Raw genomic sequence first — 17,628 nt, forward strand, 5'->3', positions numbered from 1 at the left:
AGCCTCACCGGTTCTGGGTATTATTACTTACATATCTACTCTGCGGTATAATAAAACTATCATTGTTATTTTATTTGTATTTGGTTACCAGTAAAATTAAGTTTTCTGCCTAATGGTGACCCCTTAGCTGTATTTCTCTTTTGCCTGCTCTCTCCTTTACCAAATCACTCCATGGAGACTGGATTTTTAAAATCTTTATTTGTACCTGCTCTTTATATGCTGTAGACATATTAATAGGTATTTTTAATGGAATTGTTCCCTGTCCCATCCGTTTTTCTCTAAATTCTGCACATGTGCGTGCACACCCAGCCATACACCCCAAATTGCAAAGTGTTGGTGTCATCAAATCTGCCTTGAGAAAGGAGAACTGGGCTTCCCCCTTGGGGTCTGGGCGCGTGCCCAGCCTACCGCTATTTTCCTGGTAAATGCTTGGCTGGGGACAGAGCGTGGGAGGCAGGTTGGGAACCTTCTGCAGTTTCCTGTCTGGACCGGAAATCACCGATTCTTTGAGCAGATCTGGAAACTGAGGTCGTGTGGTTATAAACCATGGGCGTATCTAACTCTGAACTGCTCAGCCTCCCCCCACCCCACCCCCAGGCATTCCAGCGATTTGCTTTCCACTGTAAATGATCTCATTCCTTCCTCCTCCTCCTGGGCTAAGTTCCCTTCAGCAAGGCCTAACATAGCACCTCTGACGGTTGTGGGTACGTTTCTGATTATGTGTGACGTGGCTCATCAGGCATTTTCATGTGGACTAGGGAAAAATGAGTAAGTACTCCAGGTGTGTCTTGGGACAGGGCAAAGGTGCACTTGACTCTCTTCATGTCAATGGTACACTATATGGAGCTCAAACGTAGGAGGTGGTGACTGACGCTGGCAGCCTCGAGGGTCCAGTGGGCCCAGATCAGCGCCAGCCTGGCCGCGTGCTGGCCGGATGACCTTCTGTAAGTCAGCTGGGCTCTCTGAGCCGCCCCCTTCCATGACATGGGGTGCATGCCTCGCTGGGTACTATAAGGTCTAAGAAAAGATCAAACGTCTTTCAAAGAGTAGTGCCTGGACTCTGGGGTCTTCTGGTTGCAACCCATGGCAGTATAGCATACACTCAACACATCAGGACACCCCTCCCCTCGCACGTCCCTCGAGAGTGTGGGAATGCACTGGGCTGGCCCCATTTACGCCGTCTTTAAAAGACCCTCAAACTCTCTAGAGCTGCTGCTTCTAAACTTTACTGAGCATCTGCTGTGTGCTGGGGATTTAGGTGTGGGGAGGCCAGGGCCACTGAATGTGGCCTCTCACCTTCTGGTTGACCCGTTCCTCGTGTCTGATACTTCGCCCTTTGTTCTGGAATCGGGACCTTAGGACTCCACGTACAGAGGGCTTGGGGGGAGGGGCTTCCACTGGTGGGCAGATTTCACAGCCACCCAAGCCTCCCCCATCATACCAGTGAATGATCAGCCCCATCCATCCAGTGGATCTGTTCAGGGACTCTGCCAGATTTGTTTTTCGGTCAAAAATTCAAGGGACAGGTCTGCCTTCCCAAAGAAAGTGAACAGCTTTGAAGGCTATATTCTTGGGGCCCTAGCAGGTGTCTGTGGAAACCAGCCCCTCAAAAAGGAGGCCCTCTCTAGTGTCCCCCAAATACTCAGTTCCAGATTCAGTATCTACCCTGAGAGGGACACTCTCCCACCAGATCAGGAAGGAATTTGGGACCACGGGTCCATCTCAAGGAGCCTCACGCCTTAAGGGAGATGCTGTAGAGGGGAGGGGAGGCCAGTCCTGAGCGAGGAAGGCCCCAGGGCAGCCCAGGCTCACACAGTGGCGGCCTCAGACGGAGCAGCCGAGCAAGAGTAAAAACATCTTGCACAAGAACAGCTGCTGGAATGGAGGTCTGTCTGCAGAGGTGGGCCCAGGGGGCCAGGCTGTCTCTCCTAGAGAGCAGTGCAGGTGTCAGGGAAGGTAGAGAATCCTCCAGACCAGTTGTGAACTTTATGGTCCCCAGAAGTATTTTGAAATCCTCGACTCCGAGCCCTCCTTGGCTGTATCTGGAGCAAGTGTGATCTCTGAGCCTCCTGGCCCTTCATGCTGGTGGTTCTGTCCCAGCCAAGAATCCTGGCCTTGCCGAGGAGCTGGAATTGGTGGGAGAAGGTGAAGGAGTCTGAAATCTTTGGCAGCCTGGTGCTGGCTCAGACACAATCTCAAACTGGAAAGAGAAGAGAAGGCCATGCTGGGCGCCCAGAAGACGGGGGGCCCTTTTGGCAGCCCCAGCAGTGTCAGGCCCGGAGTGGGGGGGGGGTGTCGTTAAAAGGACCTCTCCCATTTGGAAAAGAGTAGGAGGCATGGTCAGGGGGTTCCCTACACCTGAGAGGCAAAGAAGCAAAACATGGTCCCCCCAACCCCCACCATGGAGTTCCCAGAGCAGGGGGAGTGCTGAAACCCAGCAGCCAAGGCTTTGGGAGCACAGGGGATGCACCCAACCCAGAGTGGGGGTGAAGGAAAGTTCAGGGCATCATGCCTGAACTGACTCCTGAGGGATAAAGAGAGGATGTCCAGGTCATCAAAGCAGCAGGGACATTCGGATGGATCTAGAGTATTTGGTGACCTCTCGGCGGTTTCCCTCCACTTTCAGAGCAATCCAGCCTCACCCTGGGACTCTCTGGCTCACACCCAAGTGTGGATCTCTTCAGCTTAGAAGGGACGGACCCTCTGCACCCCCCCTAGGCAAGGCGCCATTAGCAGGTGAGTTTTAAAAGTTGTTCTTTCAGATCCCTTGTCCTTCGCTGTTTTGTGGTCTGAGTGGGATGGGGTTGTCGACGTGTGCAGTAGAAGCAGGGACAGCGTGTCTTTATCTGGCTGCTGACTCCAGAGGGCTGCCCGTTCTGGTAAGGCCTGGGGAGCAGACACCTCTCGGTGTTGGTTTCAGGGAGGTCCCGCCTATCGGTCATGTGTTGCATTTCTTACAAAATATGAACATTAAAGAATTCCATTAAATGCCTCATCTGTCGTCTACAGAGATTATATTTTGGTTCTTTTCCAGATAAGATACACTTCTAAAATACTTTCTAGCTTCCTGCCCAAATGTACAGTCGGGGTCAGATAAACCCAGTTGTGAATCCCTGCGTGTCTGTCTGTGCCGATTCTTGCTCTTAGAATTCTGGCTCCTTGAGTGTGTTCGTTTTGTTAGAATTGCCTCGCTCAGAAGTAGTGTTTACGGTTGTATCACCGTGCCTAGCACGGAGTGGGTGCTCCGTAAACATTCTTTAATTAAAACAACGTAAATGACCGTGTATAAGTGCACGGGAAAGCCCTCTTCAGGACAGTCACAGTGCCGTGCCGCCGTCGCCACCATCCGCCTCCAGAATGTTTTTTTTTTAAATCCGGCCAAACTGAAACTGTCCGCATTAACCGTCAACCCCCCATGCTCCCTACCTCCAGCCGTGGAGACTTTGTGGCCATGATTTGGACTGCTCGAGGGGCCTCCTGTAAATGGAATCAGACGGTATCGGTCTCTTGGTGACCGGCTTCCTGCGTTTAGCGTAATGTCCTCAGGGTTCGTGCATGCGCAGCAAGTGTCAGAGTATCTTTGCTTCTTAAGGATAATGTTGCGTGAGCTTATCCATTCATCTGTCGGTGGGCACTGGGTTGCTAGTACCTGTAAGCTGCTGTGAATAACGCTGCTCTTAATATGGAGGTACAGATGTCTGAGCCCGTACTTGCAATTCCTGCGGGTATGTACCCCGAAGTGGAGTTGCTGGATCATATGGTGAGTCTATGTTTAATTTCTTGAGGAACCGTCATAATGTTTTCCAGAGTGGCTGCATCTTTTTTTTTTTTCTGCATTTCCACCAACAGTACACAAGGGATCCAATTTCTCCACATCCTCGCTAACACTTCTTTCCTAATTTTTTTTTTATAGTAGCCGTCCTAATGGGCGTGAGGCGATAGGTCATTTGGTTTTGATTCACATTTCCCTGACGATGAATGATATTAAGCATTTTCTCACATGCCTGTCAGCTGTCTGGATGTCGTCTTTGGAGAAATGTCTATTCAGGTCCTTTGTTTCTAAATCTATTATTAGTAATCTCCAATGTGGGCTCGAACTCCTGACCCTGAGATGAAGAAGTCACATGCTTCTCTGACTGAGCCGGCCACGTGGCTCTCCTTTGACCATTTTTTAATCAAGTTGTCTTGTTGATAGTGAGTTTGCTGTTCTTTATATATTCAGAATATTTACCCCTCATCAGATAAAATTTGCAAATATTTTCTCCCTCTACATAGGTTGCCGTTATACTCTGTTGATCGTGTTATTTTGTGCAGAGTTTTTAATTCTGATGAAGTCTGTTTGTCTGTCTTATTTAGTTGCCGGTGCCTTTGGTGCCCTATGCAAGGACACTGCCAAATCCAGCGTCGTGAAGCTTCCTCCCTGTTTTCTGAGGGCTTTATAGTTTCAGTTTTTATATTTGGGCATTTGATCCATTTTGAGTGAATGTGGTATAAAGTAAGGGTCCGACTTCATCCTTTTGGATGTAGATACCCATCCCCCCCCGCCCCCCCCCCCCCCGCCCCACTATTTGATGGAAAGACTGTGCTTTGTCCGTTGAATGGTCTTGACACTCTTGTCAGAAATCACAAGGGTTTACTTCTGGGCTCTCTATTCTCTTCCGTTGGTCTGTGTATCTATCTTCGTGTGAGTACCATACGGCTTTGAGTACTGTACTTTGTTATAAGTTGGAAACCAGGAAGTATAAGATGTCTAACTTTGTTCTTTTTCAAGATTGCTTTGGATATCTGGGGGCCCTTGAGAGACCATATGAGTTTTAGGACGGATTTTTTTTTTTAAGATTTTATTTATTTGACAGAGAGAGAGACAGTGAGAGAGGGAACACAAGCAGGGGGAGTGGGAGAGGGAGAAGCAGGCTTCCTGCTGAGCAGGGAGCCTGGCGCGGGTCTCGATCCCCGGACCTTGGGATTGTGACCTGAGCTGAAGGCAGATGATTAACGACTGAGCCACCCAGGTGCCCCAATTTTTTTTTAAATTTCTGTAAAACAGGGCTATTGGGATTTTGATGGAGGATTCCTTGAAATCTGTAGGTCACTGAGTATTACTGACATACTAATGATATTAAGTATGCCAGTCTAGTAACATGGGATATTTTTCCATTCATTTGAGTCTTTCTTTCAGCGATGTTTTATAGTTTGTAGTGTACAGGTCTTTCAGCTCCTTGGTTGTTTATTCCCAAGTATTTTATTTCTTTTAATACTACGGTAAGTGGAATTATTCTCCTAATTTCCTTTTGGTTAGTGTATAGAAACACCACCAGGTTTTGTGTTGATTTTGTATCTGCAGCTTTGCCAAATTTATTCTAATAGGGTGTGTGTGTGTGTGTGTGTGTGTGTGCGTGTAATCCTTAGGGTTGTCTGCAGGTACATAGATCTTAGATATATTCATATGTTCATTTCGTCTAAGAACAGAGATAATGTCTTCCTTTCCAATTTAGATGCCTTTTTTTTTCTTTGCCTAATCGCTCTGGTTAGCACTCCGAATACTATATTAAATGGAAGAGGCCAATATAGACATCCCTGTCTTATTCCTGATCGCAGAGTGAAAGCTTTCAGTTTTTCACTATTGGATACCTTATCTCTGGGCTTGTCATCTGTGCCTTTTATTAGTTGAAGTTTCCTTTTAGTCTGTTTGTTGAGTGTTTTTTTTTTTTTATCATGAAAGGATATTGAATTTTTGTTCAAATGTTTTCTTTGCATCAACTGAGATGAGCATGTGGTTTTTGTCCTTCATTCTGGTAATGTGGTGTATTCTATCAAATAATTTTCCTATGTTGACCCATCCTTGCATTTCAGGAATAAATCCCACTTGGTGTGGTGTATGGTCCTTCTAATACACTGTTGAATTCTGTTTGCTAGTATTTCCCTTCCCTCCCTCCCTCCCTCCCTCTCTCCCCCCCTCCTTCCCTCCCTCCCTCCTTCCCTCTCTCTTTCTTTCCTTTCTTTTCTTTTTCTTTCTTTCCCTCCCTCTCTCTCTGTTTCCTTCTTTGTTTCTTGAGGATTTTGCATCCGTAGTCACCAGGGATATAGGTCTGTAGTTTCTGTTTCTTGAAGTGTCTTTCTCTGGCTTTGGTATAGAGGGAATGCCGGCCTCATAGAGTGAATTTGGACATGTTCCATCTTCAATTTTTTGTAAGAGTTTGAGGAGGATTGCTTTTCATTATTAAAATGCTTGGTAGAACCCACTAGTGAAGCCATCTGGTTCTGGGCTGTTTTTTTGTTTTTTGTTTTCTCCTTTGTGAGGAGGTTTTTAGTTACTGTTTCAATCTGTTTGCTAGTTACGGGGCTGTTCAGATTTCTAGTCCATGATTCAGTCCTGGCAAGTTACAGGTTTCTAGGAATCTATCCATTTCACTTAGGTTGTCCAATTTGTCATACAGTTGTTCATAGTACTCCTAAAATCCTTTCTGTTTTTATAAAAATATGCTGCAATGTCCTCTATTTCATTTTTTTACAGATTTTATTATTTATTTATTTATTTATTTATTTATTTAATTTTTAAAATTATATTATGTTAGTCACCATACAGTACATCCCTGGTTTCTGATGTAAAGTTCGATGATTCATTAGTTGCGTATAACACCCAGTGCACCATGCAATACGTGCCCTCCTTACTACCCATCATCAGCCTATCCCAATCCTCCACCCCCCTCCCCTCTGAGGCCCTCAGTTTGTTTCTCAGAGTCCATAGTCTCTCATGCTTCATTCCCCCTTCTGATTAGCCCCCTTTCTTTATCCCTTTCTTCCCCTACCGATCTTCCTAGTTCTTACGTTCCATAGATGAGAGAAATCATATGATAATTGTCTTTCTCTGCTTGACTTATTTCACTTAGCATTATCTCCTCCAGTGCCGTCCATGTTGCAGCAAATGTTGAGAACTCGTTCTTTCTGATAGCTGAGTGATATTCCATTGTATATATGGACCACAACTTCTTAATCCAGTCATGTGTTGAAGGGCATCTCGGCTCCTTCCACGATTTAGCTATTGTGGACAGAGCTGCTGTGAACATTGGGGTGCATATGGCCCTTCTCTTCACTACGTCAGTATCTTTGGGGTAAATACCCAGTAGTGCAATGGCTGGGTCATAGGGTAGCTCAATTTTTAACTTTTTAAGGGACTGGCTGTACCAACTTGCATTCTACCAACAATGTAGGAGGGATCCCCTTTCTCCACATCCTCTCCAGCAATTGCTGTTTCTTGCCTTGTCAATTTTTGCCATTCTAACTGGCATAAGGTGGTATCTCAGTGTGGTTTTGATTTGAATTTCCCTGATGGCTAATGATTTTGAACATTTTTTCATGTGTCTGTTAGCCATTTGTATGTCATCATTGGAAAAGTGTCTCTTCATATCTTCTGCCCATTTTATGATTTATTTGTTTCTCGCGTATTGAGTTTGAGAAGTTCTTTGTAGATCTTGGATACCAGTCTTTTATCTGTAGTATCATTTGCAAATATATTCTCCCATTCCCCGGGCTGCCTCTTAGTTTTTTTGACTGTTTCCTTGGCTGTGCAGAAGCTTTTTATCTTGATGAAGTCCCACAGTTCATTTTATCTTTTGTTTCTCTTGCCTTTGGAGATGTGTCATGAAAAAGTTTGCTTTGGCCGATGTCGTAGAGGTTGCAGCCTATGTTCTCCTCTAGGATTTTGATGGATTCCTGTCTCACATCGAGGTCTTTCGTCCATTTGGAGTTTCTCTTTGTGTATGGTGTGAGAGAGTGGTCAAGTTTCATTCTTTTGCATGTAGCTGTCCAATTTTCCCAGCACCATTTATTGAAGAGACTGTCTTTTTCCCACCGGATGTTTTTTCCTGCTTTATCAAAGATTAGTTGCCCAAAGAGCCGAGGGTCCATTTCTGGGTTCTCTATTCTGTTCCATTGGTCTATGTGTCTGTTTTTGTGCCAGTACCATGCTGTCTTTGTGACCACAGCTTTGTAGTACAGCTCGAAATCCGGCATTGTGATGCCCCCAGCTTTGTTTTTCCTTTTCAACAGTTCCTTGGCAATTCGGGCCCTTTTCTGGTTCCATACAAATTTAAGGACTGTTTGTTCCAGTTCTTGAAAAATGTCCTCAGTATTTTGATCGGGATAGCATTGAAAGTGTAGATTGCTCTGGGTAGCATGGACATTTTAACTATGTTAATTCTTCCGATCCATGAGCATGGAATATCTTTCCATCTTTTTATGTCTTCCTCAATGTCTTTCAAGAGTGATTTATAGTTTCTAGAATATAGGTCCTTTCCGTCTCTGGTTAAGTTAATTCCAAGGTAATGTATGGTTTTTGGTGCTATTGTAAATGGGATGGATTCCCTAATTTCTCTTTCTTCAGTCTCATTGTTCATGTATAGAAATGCAGCTGATTTCTGAGCATTGATTTTGTATCCCGCCACATTACTGAATTGCTCTATAACTTCTAATAGTTTGGGAGTGGATTCTTTTGGGTTTTCCATATAGAGTATCGTGTCATCTGCGAAGAGAGACATTTTGACTTCTTTTTTGCCGATTTGGTTACCTTTGATCCCTTTTTGTTGTCTGATTGCTGTTGCAAGGACGTCTAGTACTATGTTGAATAATAATGGCGAGAGTGGGCATCCTTGTCGTGTTCCTGATCTTAAGGGAAAGGCTTCTAGCTTTTCCCCATTGAGAATAATATTTGCAGTAGGCTTTTCATAGATGGCTTTTATGAGATTGAGGAATGTACCCTCTATCCCTACACTCTGAAGGGTTTTAATCAGGAAAGGATGCAGTATTTTGTCAAACGCTTTTTCTGCATCTATTGAGAGAATCATATGATTTTTGAATTTTTCTTTCTGGATAAAATCTAAGACCCTGATAGGTTTGTGAATGTTGAACCACCCTTGCATCCCAGGGAGGAATCCCACTTGGTCATGATGGATAATCCTTTTAATGTACTGTTGGATTCTATTAGCCAGGATCTTGTTGAGGATTTTGGCATCCATATTCATTAGGGAAATCGGTCTGTAATTCTCCTTTTTGATGGGGTCTTTGCCTGGTTTGGGGATCAAGGTAATATTGGCCTCATAGAATGAGTTTGGTAGCTTTCCTTCTGTTTCTATTTTTTGAAATAGCTTTAGGAGAATAGGTATTATTTATTCTTTGAATGTTTGGTAGAATTCCCCAGGAAAACCATCTGGGCCTGGAGTTTTGTTATTTGGAAGGTTGTTTATCACTGATTCAATCTCTTCATAATTAATTGGCCTGTTTAAAAAATCAATTTCTTCCTGTTTCAGTCTTGGTAGTTTATAGGTTTCCAGAAAGGCCTCCATCTCTTCCAGATGGCTTAATTTATTGGCATAAAGCTGTTAATAAAAGTTTCTAATAATCCTTCCAATTTCATTGGTGTTGGTTGTGACCTCTCCTTTTTCATTCATAGTTTTATTAATTTGGGTCCTTTCTCTATTCTTTTGGATAAGTCTTGCCAGTGGTCTGTCAATTTTATTGATTCTCTCAAAGAACCAGCTTCTAGTTCTGTTGATCTGCTCTACTGTACTCCTGGTTTCTAATTCATTGATTTCTCCTCTAGTCTTGGTCAACTGCTTCCTCGTGCGTGAATTAGGCCTGTCCCTCTGTTGCTGTTCCAGCTTCTTGAGGTGAGAATATAAAAACTGCATTTTAGATTTTTCTGTTCTTTTGAGTGAGGCTTGGATAGCTATGTATTTCCCCCTTAGGACTGCCTTTGCAGTATCTCGTAGGTTTTGGACCATTGTGTTTTCATTCTCGTTGGTCTCCATAAATTGTTTAAATTGATTTTTGATTTCCTGGTTTATTGAATCATTCCTGAGCAGGATGGTTCTTAGTCTCCAAGTGTTTGAGTTTCTTCCAAATTTTTCCTTGTGGTTGAGTTCCAGTTTCAAAGCGTTGTGGTCTGAGAATATGCAGGGGATAATTTCAATCTTTTGGTATCGGTTGAGACCTGTTTTGTGTCCCAGAACATGGTCTATTCTTGAGAATGTTCCATGGGCATTAGAATAGAATGAGTATTCTTTGGGTCTGGGGTGTAGTGTTCTATATATATCTATGAGGTCCAACTCATCAAGTATGGCATTCAAAGCTCTTGTTTCTTTGCTGATTTCTTGCTTAGGTGATCTGTCTATTGCTGATAGTGGAGTGTTGAGGTCCCCTACTATTAATGTATTTTTATCTATATGTCTCTTTATTCTGGTTAAGAGTTGGCTTGTGTATTTTGCTGCTCCCCTGTTGGGGGCATAGATATTTATAATTGTCATATCCACTTGTTGGATACATCCTTTAAGAATGATATAGTGCCGTTCTGTGTCTCTAACTATAGTCTTTAGTTTAAAATCCAGTCTGTCTGATATGAGAATTGCTACCCCAGCTTTCTTTTGAGGTCCATTTGCGTGAAAGATGGTATTCCATCTCTTTACTTTCCGTCTGAATGTATCTTTAGGTTCAGAATGAGTCTCTTGTAGACAGCAAATGGATGGATCATGTCTTTTTATCCAATCTGCAGCCCTGTGGCATTTATGGGAGCATTTAGGCCATTTACATTGAGACTGAATATTGAGAGGTATGATTTTAATGATGCCATGTTGCCAGTACAGTCTTTGTTTCTATCGATTGTGACTTTCTGTTCTGTATCACTCTTGGGGCCTTTTTACCTTTATAGAACCCCCCTTAATATCTCCTGTGGGGCTGGTTTCGTGGTTACGAAATTGGTCAGTGACTGATTCTGGAAGGTCTTTATTTCTCCATCCATTCTGAATGACAGCCTTGCTGGATAAAGGATCCTTGGCTGCATGTTTTTCTCTGAAAGAGCTTTAAAAATGCCCCCCCCCAACCCTTTCTCTCATTCCAGGTCTGTGTGGATAGGTCTGACGTAATTCTGATACCTTTGCCTTGGTATGTGAGAAATTTCTTTGCCCTGGCCGCTTTCAATCCTGTATCCTTGGATCTAATATTTGTGAATTGCACTATGATGATATCTGTGCGCATTTTCACGGCTCCCCACTTCGTACCTCAATACTCATCACTGGAGATGTTCATTTGTAGAGATCCAGATGTATCTTCCTGTGTCTCAGGCTGATTCCGTGGATGTTCAGGCTGGTCTGGTACCTATCCAGCTCGACTCGGGACCGGCTGAAAAAGGGGTCCCCTACTCCTCCGCCATCTTAACTTCCCTCCCCTCTATTTCATTTCTGATTTTAGGTGAATCCTTTTTTTTTTTTTAATTAGCCAATCTAAGTTTTGTCAGTTTTATTGATCTTTAAAACACTGTTGATTTTTCTCTTTATTCACTATTTCATTTATCTCTGCTTGAATCTTTGTAACTTCCTTCTAGTTTTGGGTTCACTTTTTTGTTTTTTAATTTGTTAAGGTGTAAAGTTAGATTATTGATCTGAGATCTTTTTTCATGTAAGTATTTACAGGAAAAGAACGTAAATTTCCTTCCTGGCACTGCTTTCTCTAAATACCATGGTTTTTGCATGTTGTATTTTTGTTAATTTCATCATGATTTCAAGATATTTGCTCATTGACCTTGTGATTTCTTTGACCCATTGGTCAAGAGTATGTGGTTTAATTTTTCACAATTCTTGATTTTCCAATTTTCCACCTGCTATTTCTAGTTGCAAGTTTCTAGGATTTTCTTTGCATTGTGATTGGAAAAGATAGTTTGTGTGATCTCAGTTTTCAAAAATTTATTAAGATTTACTTTGTGGGAGCAGCTGGGTGGCTCAGTTGGTTAAGCGTCTGCCTGAAGCTTAGGTCATGATCCCAGGGTCCTGGGATTGGGCCCGACATTGGGCTCCCTGATCAGCCAGGAGCCTGCTTCTCCCTCTGCCAAATGAATAAAATCTTATTTTGTGATGTAGTATACGCTTTATCCTGGAGAATGTTCTATGTGCACTTGAGAAAAACATGGATCCTGCTGATGTTGGGTGGAGTGTTGTGTGTATGTCTGTTAGGACCAGTTGATCTGCATTGTTGTTCAAATTCTCTGTTCCTTTAGTGATCTTCTTTCTGGTGGTTCTATCCATGGTTGAAAGTGGGTGGGTAGATTGGGAGGGTTGAAGGTCTCAAAGTAGAACTTTTGTTTTCTTAAGATTTATTTGAGAGAGAAAGAACACAAGTTGGGGGAGGGGCAGAGGGAGAAGGAGCCCCCCGCTGAGTGGGGAGCCCGACATGGGGCTCAGTCCCAGGACCCTGAGATCATGACTCGAGCCAAAGGCAGATGCTTAACCAGCTGAGACCCCCAGGCGCGCCTCAGATATTTCGAGGCTCTGATGTCTGGTGCGCATATACTTACAATTGGTAGATCTTGGTGAATTGAGCCTTTTATCATTACATAATGTCCTTTCCTGTCCCTTGTAACAGTTTTTTTCTTAAATTCGATTTGTCTGATAACGGCATGGCCACCCTGCTCTCTTTTGGTTACTGTTTGTATCGAAGGTCTTTTTCCACCCTTCGGCTTTCAACCTGTGTGTGTCCTCAGATCTAAAGCGAGCCTCCTGCAGTCAGCATAAAGTCAGTTACTGGATTGGTCACCTCCAGAACGTGCTTACGACCGTTTCTCTCTCTTTGTTGCTGTTCTCGTGCGGCTCATACGCTGTTTTCCCCATTCCACGTGGTCGTCTGCCCCCCTTCTCCTTCAGCTGATGCAGCGTATTTACAACAGTCGTTTTAAAGTCTCTGCCGTGTTAGGCCTCTCCGACTTACGTGTCTTGAGAGTTGGTTTCTGGAGGTTTACTGTACTGCTTTGACTGGGCCCTCCTTCCCTGTTTCTATGTCTTGTCATCTTCTGTTGAACCTGGGCATTTGAAAAGACCCCCACCTCTCCCCGTGTTTGTGTCGCCGCATGGGGGAAGAGCCTCACGGACCAGCCTGATGTAAAGGTTCGGGGTTCTCCCAAACGTTTTTGGACGGTTGTGTCTTCCCTGGGCCCGTGCGTGTGCTTTAATTCCACATCCCCGGTATGCGCAGCTGCTTTTCTATATCTTCGTTTCCCTAGGAGCCTCACCCCTGCTTCTTAGGGGCTGAGAAACAGTATGGCATTCCTCTGCGCATAATCTCGCCCCTCCCCCCTGCTGGTCCGTAGACTCCCTGCAGCCCTGTCTTGCATGGGTCCCCGTAACGGCTTTCAGCAACTTCCAGCCTGATATCCAGACTATGCCACCGTTCTCATCAGCACCCTGAGCCAGGAGAGACAGAGCCCTGTCCCTCCGGCAGCCCCAAGGCGAGTCCGAGCATTGTAAGCCAGGTTCCATCCCGAGGAAGGACTCAGGAATTGGTCGGCTTCCTTGAAACCATGCTTCCTCTACCAGGGCCGGCAAAAACACCACGGGATTCCCTGCTGTCTTGAGTTCAGCTGTTTCTTGGTTGGGCACTCATTCGTTGCTGCTGCTGCTTTTAGACTTCTCACAGAGTACTTTGGTCGATTGATTTTATTATACACTTGGTGTTTCCATGGAGGAGTGAGGGTCTGGGCTTCTAGGCCTGCCATCTTGCCAATGTCACTTGTCCTTCTCTGAATTTGGATCCAGATGTTTCCAGTGCATTATTAGCTCTCCCAACAGAAGGGTCCTGAATGATCTCTCATACTTCAGTACATCCCTTGGGTTCCAGAGATGGTTGAATGTTGCTCATTAATACGTTAGTAACATCTGTTTTCAAGTGTGCAGTTGGGCTGCTTTCTCATCCCGTGGTGTTCTTGTGGGATGTTCATATCCTAATACTTCATTAAAATGAGAAAGGTTTCATTTTTCTATTCTGGAACAGTTACGGTAAATTATTATAACTTGGCTGTAACACAATCTGGGCCTGGTGTGTAACATTTAACACTTCTTGTTCTGAAATAATTACAGATTTGCAGAAGGTTGAAAGATCATAAGTACAGGGAAGTCCTGTGTATCTTTCATTCCATTTCTCCTAGTGGTCACATCTTCCGTAATTTTTAGTACAATATCAAAACCCAGTAATTGACGTTGGCAGAACTTGTGTATGTAGTCCTGACATTTCATCCCAGGTGTAGATTCTTGTTAGTACCATCCTCCATCCAGATTGTTTCTACCACCACCGACGTCTCCCCTGTGCTACCCGAGGGCAGTAGCCGCACCCACACATTCCCCCCTGACCCCGGCAGCCGCTGATTTATTCTCCATCTTTATAAGTGGTCATATTGAGAATGTTACATAAATAAAATCTTATAGTATGTGGCCTTCTGAGTTTGGCTCCCCCCCCCCCCAGCACAATGCTTTTGAAACTCATCCACGTTGTTGCCTGAATCAATAGTATATCCGTTTTTATCGCTGCGTAGGACCGCGGGGTGGGGGGACATACCACAATCTGTGTGACCACGCACCAAGGTAGGCTCTTCTGGTTCAGGTTCTAGGCTATTACAAATAATAGTGCTAGGAAGAATCGCGTACCGGCTTTTGCGTGAAGTGTGTTTCTTCTCTGGGATCAACGTCTAGGAATTCAATTGCTGGATCAAATGGTAAGTGTATGCGTGGCTTTTTTTTTCCCCACCAGCAACACACGCAAGAACTAGCTTCTCCACATTTGTGCCAGTATTTGGTGTCACCGGTTTGTTTGTTTTGGAAACTGTCCTAATAGGTATATAGTGTTCTCATTTCTCTACGGGCTAGTACCGTTGAACATTTTTTTGTGTCCCCCCTGTATGTCCTCTTAGGTGAAATGTCTCCATGTGTTTTGTCCATTTTCCATTTAGATTTTTTTTACTGTGAAATTTGAGTTCATATATTCTAAATAGGAGTCCTTTGTCAGATATGTGGTTGGTATTTGTCTTCCCACAGATCAAAAATATTTTAATCCTGATGAAATCTATTTTGGGGTGTCCTGCTCACTTCACTCAGCTTCACCTGAGGTCTTTTAGAGGCATATTCTAGCCTGGAGATTCTTTAAACAAACATTCTTTCTCAAATCAATCTGGCCAGGTCATATTTAACCTACATCTTGAAATTTATCAGTGAAGTTGTTGAACGACTTTGCAAAATCTCTGCTGGATCTGGAGTTTTGACTTCTTGTTCATTAATTTCTCTTTCCTCCTTTCCCTGGTTCACACGGAGGATCAGCCAACACTTTCTGTAATGAATTGAATAAACACTACAGACTTTGCAGTTGTGGCATCACCAAAACGGCCACGGACGGCAAGGGAACTACTGTGTGTGGCTCTGTTCCTTGAGTGTCCATCAATGGGAAAGACATTTTCAGATGGTGCGGTGCTAAAAATTTGTTAAATCCTAGTTGAGCTGGGTCTAAAATCTAACGTGGCAGTTGTTCTCTTAATGCCTTAAAGGTGTGTGTTCCACCGTCTTCCGTCCTTCCTGGGGGGAGATTGGTTGTTCCTTGAAAGATCACCTCTTTTCCATCTGCTGTGTCTCAATAGGGGTTTATTGACAGTATCTGGGATACCTTCTGCTTCCGGAATCTGAGGAGTTCCAGCTCTCGAACCTCTTTAGTTTCTCATTCTGTGAGACTCTTTTATATTTTCCAGTTCATTAACTTTTTCTTCTGTTGAATCTTTTTAAGAATCTTTTTAAAAATATTTTATTTTTAGAGAGCATGAGGTGTTAAGTTTTAAATTTCAGTGAATATATATACTTAGTACTTATCTGAAGGTCTTATGGGGTGGGAAAGAGTGTTTGACCGGACTCTACTCGTGCTCTGTGGAAATCTCAGAGCCCGTTTGGGGGTTCTGTCACTCCCCTGGCCAGGTCTAGCAAGAATTCTAAGGTTAGCAGAACAATGGGTCACCTCGCCATCCGACAGGGTTCCTCTGGTCAGTCTGGACTGCCTCCAGCAAGAGTCCTGGTTTAGCTAGAACTTCACCATCCAGGGGCCCCCACCCTGCTCCTTGGCTCTCAGGCCCCACTTTACCCTGTTGTATTCACAGTCGAGCCTGATCTCTCTCCCCTATGGCCGAACCCCACGGCAGTGGTCCCTGCGCCACTGTGATAGTTCCCCTGAATACAGCCTGCCTGACTGTTCTTTTCCTTTAACAGGGGTCCTACTCCTGCTGTTCGATGCTGTTGCTGACCTCCACCCCTGGGCAGCGCGGCCTCAGCTGTGGGATTCGGAATTGTGCACATTGACCCAGGGCTTTCCAGACACCGGAGACAGTGTACATTCAAACCCCTGAGGAGCAAATCGGTAGGTATACGTTTTCGGGAGGTGAGTTCGTAGTTGTCTGCATTGTCGTCTCCGGTGTCGGAGGCCCCAGGGCTCGCTGGCCTGGGCCTGGGCAGGGGAGTCTTTGGGCCTCTTTTTCTTTAGTACCCTTTGCACAACATTTTGACTCTTAGCTCCTGCCAGGCGGACAGGCCCTCGGTAGTCATACAATGAACTAGGAGAAAGGACCTAGTTTTCCCTCTGGGAGGGCTGCCTGGCTGGGGCGGCTTACCGCACTGTGGAGGAGGGTCCAGGGGCACGAAGCCCCGTGCACACAGGTGGATGTAGGTGGCTGCCAGGGTGCAGGCCGGGTGCAGCTCGTGGGGGCCACAGGCGTCCTGGATGCAGAGGCGGAGGAATGGCGTGGGATCCACCTGCAATCCAGCACCCCCCGTCACGGTCCTGGCCTGCTGCACCCTGGGAGTAGCACAGGCAAGACCGGGGCTACTTGGGGTCCCCTGGTCTACCTGCTGCATGGCTTCTGCTGCCGTCTAGACCTGGCCTCCTACTCACCACCCTGAAGCAGCTCCCCAGGCAGGAACGGGGGTCCTGGAAGAAGGCCCAGCAGGTGGGGCTCCGGCCTGGGCACTCCTGAGTTTTCTCCATGGCCGTGCAGTTGCCACCCACCTGGTGAGACAAAGGCCAGACTCAGGCCTCCCACCTGGGTCTCTTTCTTCTTGGGCACCTAGACCAGGGGCCTCAGCCTCCGGAGGGGAGGGCCACCCCCTTGGCCTGAGAAGTTGTCTGCTCCGGGGCAATCTCTAGCCACGCAGCCCCCCGGGATGCGTGAGCCTGAGGGAGGAGGGGCTGGCACCCCGGCTCACCTGCCAGGCGAGGGCGAGCTCCTCTAGGCTGTGGGCTACTGTGCCATCCGGCAGCATCAGCTCAGTGGCTGCCTCATTGTCATTGGTGCCGAGAAGGCCAGCAGACACCCCTGTGGGGAAAGGGGGCCCTGTGAGAGCCTATCTTGACCCAGGTTCCAGGGGTGCCCGAACCCTCCGCGCCTGATGCCTGATGCCCACACTGCCCCCTGGGCTCTAACCGTTTAGAAGAGGGAGAGGAGGGAGGAAAGTATTGGTGCCCTTCTCTGGACCCTCCTCATCCCGAGTGGCCTGAGCTGATGAGAGAACTCTTCTGGGGCCACCCTCAACCTGGAGTGAATGTCCCAGAAAGGGGGCAGAATATGGGGTCAGAGAGCCCTGGGCTTAAATCCTGGCTGTAGGAAGGGGGGCCGGTACGTTAACCTCAGGGAGGTCATCCATACTACAGCCAACAAGGGGAAGGAGAGGAGGGGGGATCATGGTGTGACAGCAGCACAGACAAGGCCAGCGGGCAGAGAGCTGAGCAGTATCTGTCTGCAGTAGGGACGGTCCCAGGGCTGCAGGATCCAGCAGGGAGAGAGGGCCT

General features: G+C 45.7%; 1 protein-coding gene across 1 annotated transcript in view; it reads right to left on the reverse strand.

The window, feature by feature from the left end:
- Positions 1-264: 264 nt before the first annotated feature.
- Positions 265-17,628, reverse strand: part of LOC113270878 (uncharacterized) — a 144,956-nt gene continuing 127,592 nt past the window's right edge. The window contains exons 63-66 of the mRNA XM_057315114.1: positions 17,046-17,155; positions 16,735-16,848; positions 16,454-16,595; positions 265-2,200 (exon numbers count right to left, since the gene is read on the reverse strand). Coding sequence (XP_057171097.1) covers positions 2,196-2,200; positions 16,454-16,595; positions 16,735-16,848; positions 17,046-17,155 — 371 coding nt within the window. The 3' untranslated portion in view covers positions 265-2,195. The remainder of the gene's footprint in view (positions 2,201-16,453; positions 16,596-16,734; positions 16,849-17,045; positions 17,156-17,628) is intronic.

The sequence above is a fragment of the Ursus arctos genome, unplaced genomic scaffold, assembly GCF_023065955.2.
Source record: "Ursus arctos isolate Adak ecotype North America unplaced genomic scaffold, UrsArc2.0 scaffold_2, whole genome shotgun sequence".
NCBI lineage: Eukaryota > Metazoa > Chordata > Mammalia > Carnivora > Ursidae > Ursus > Ursus arctos.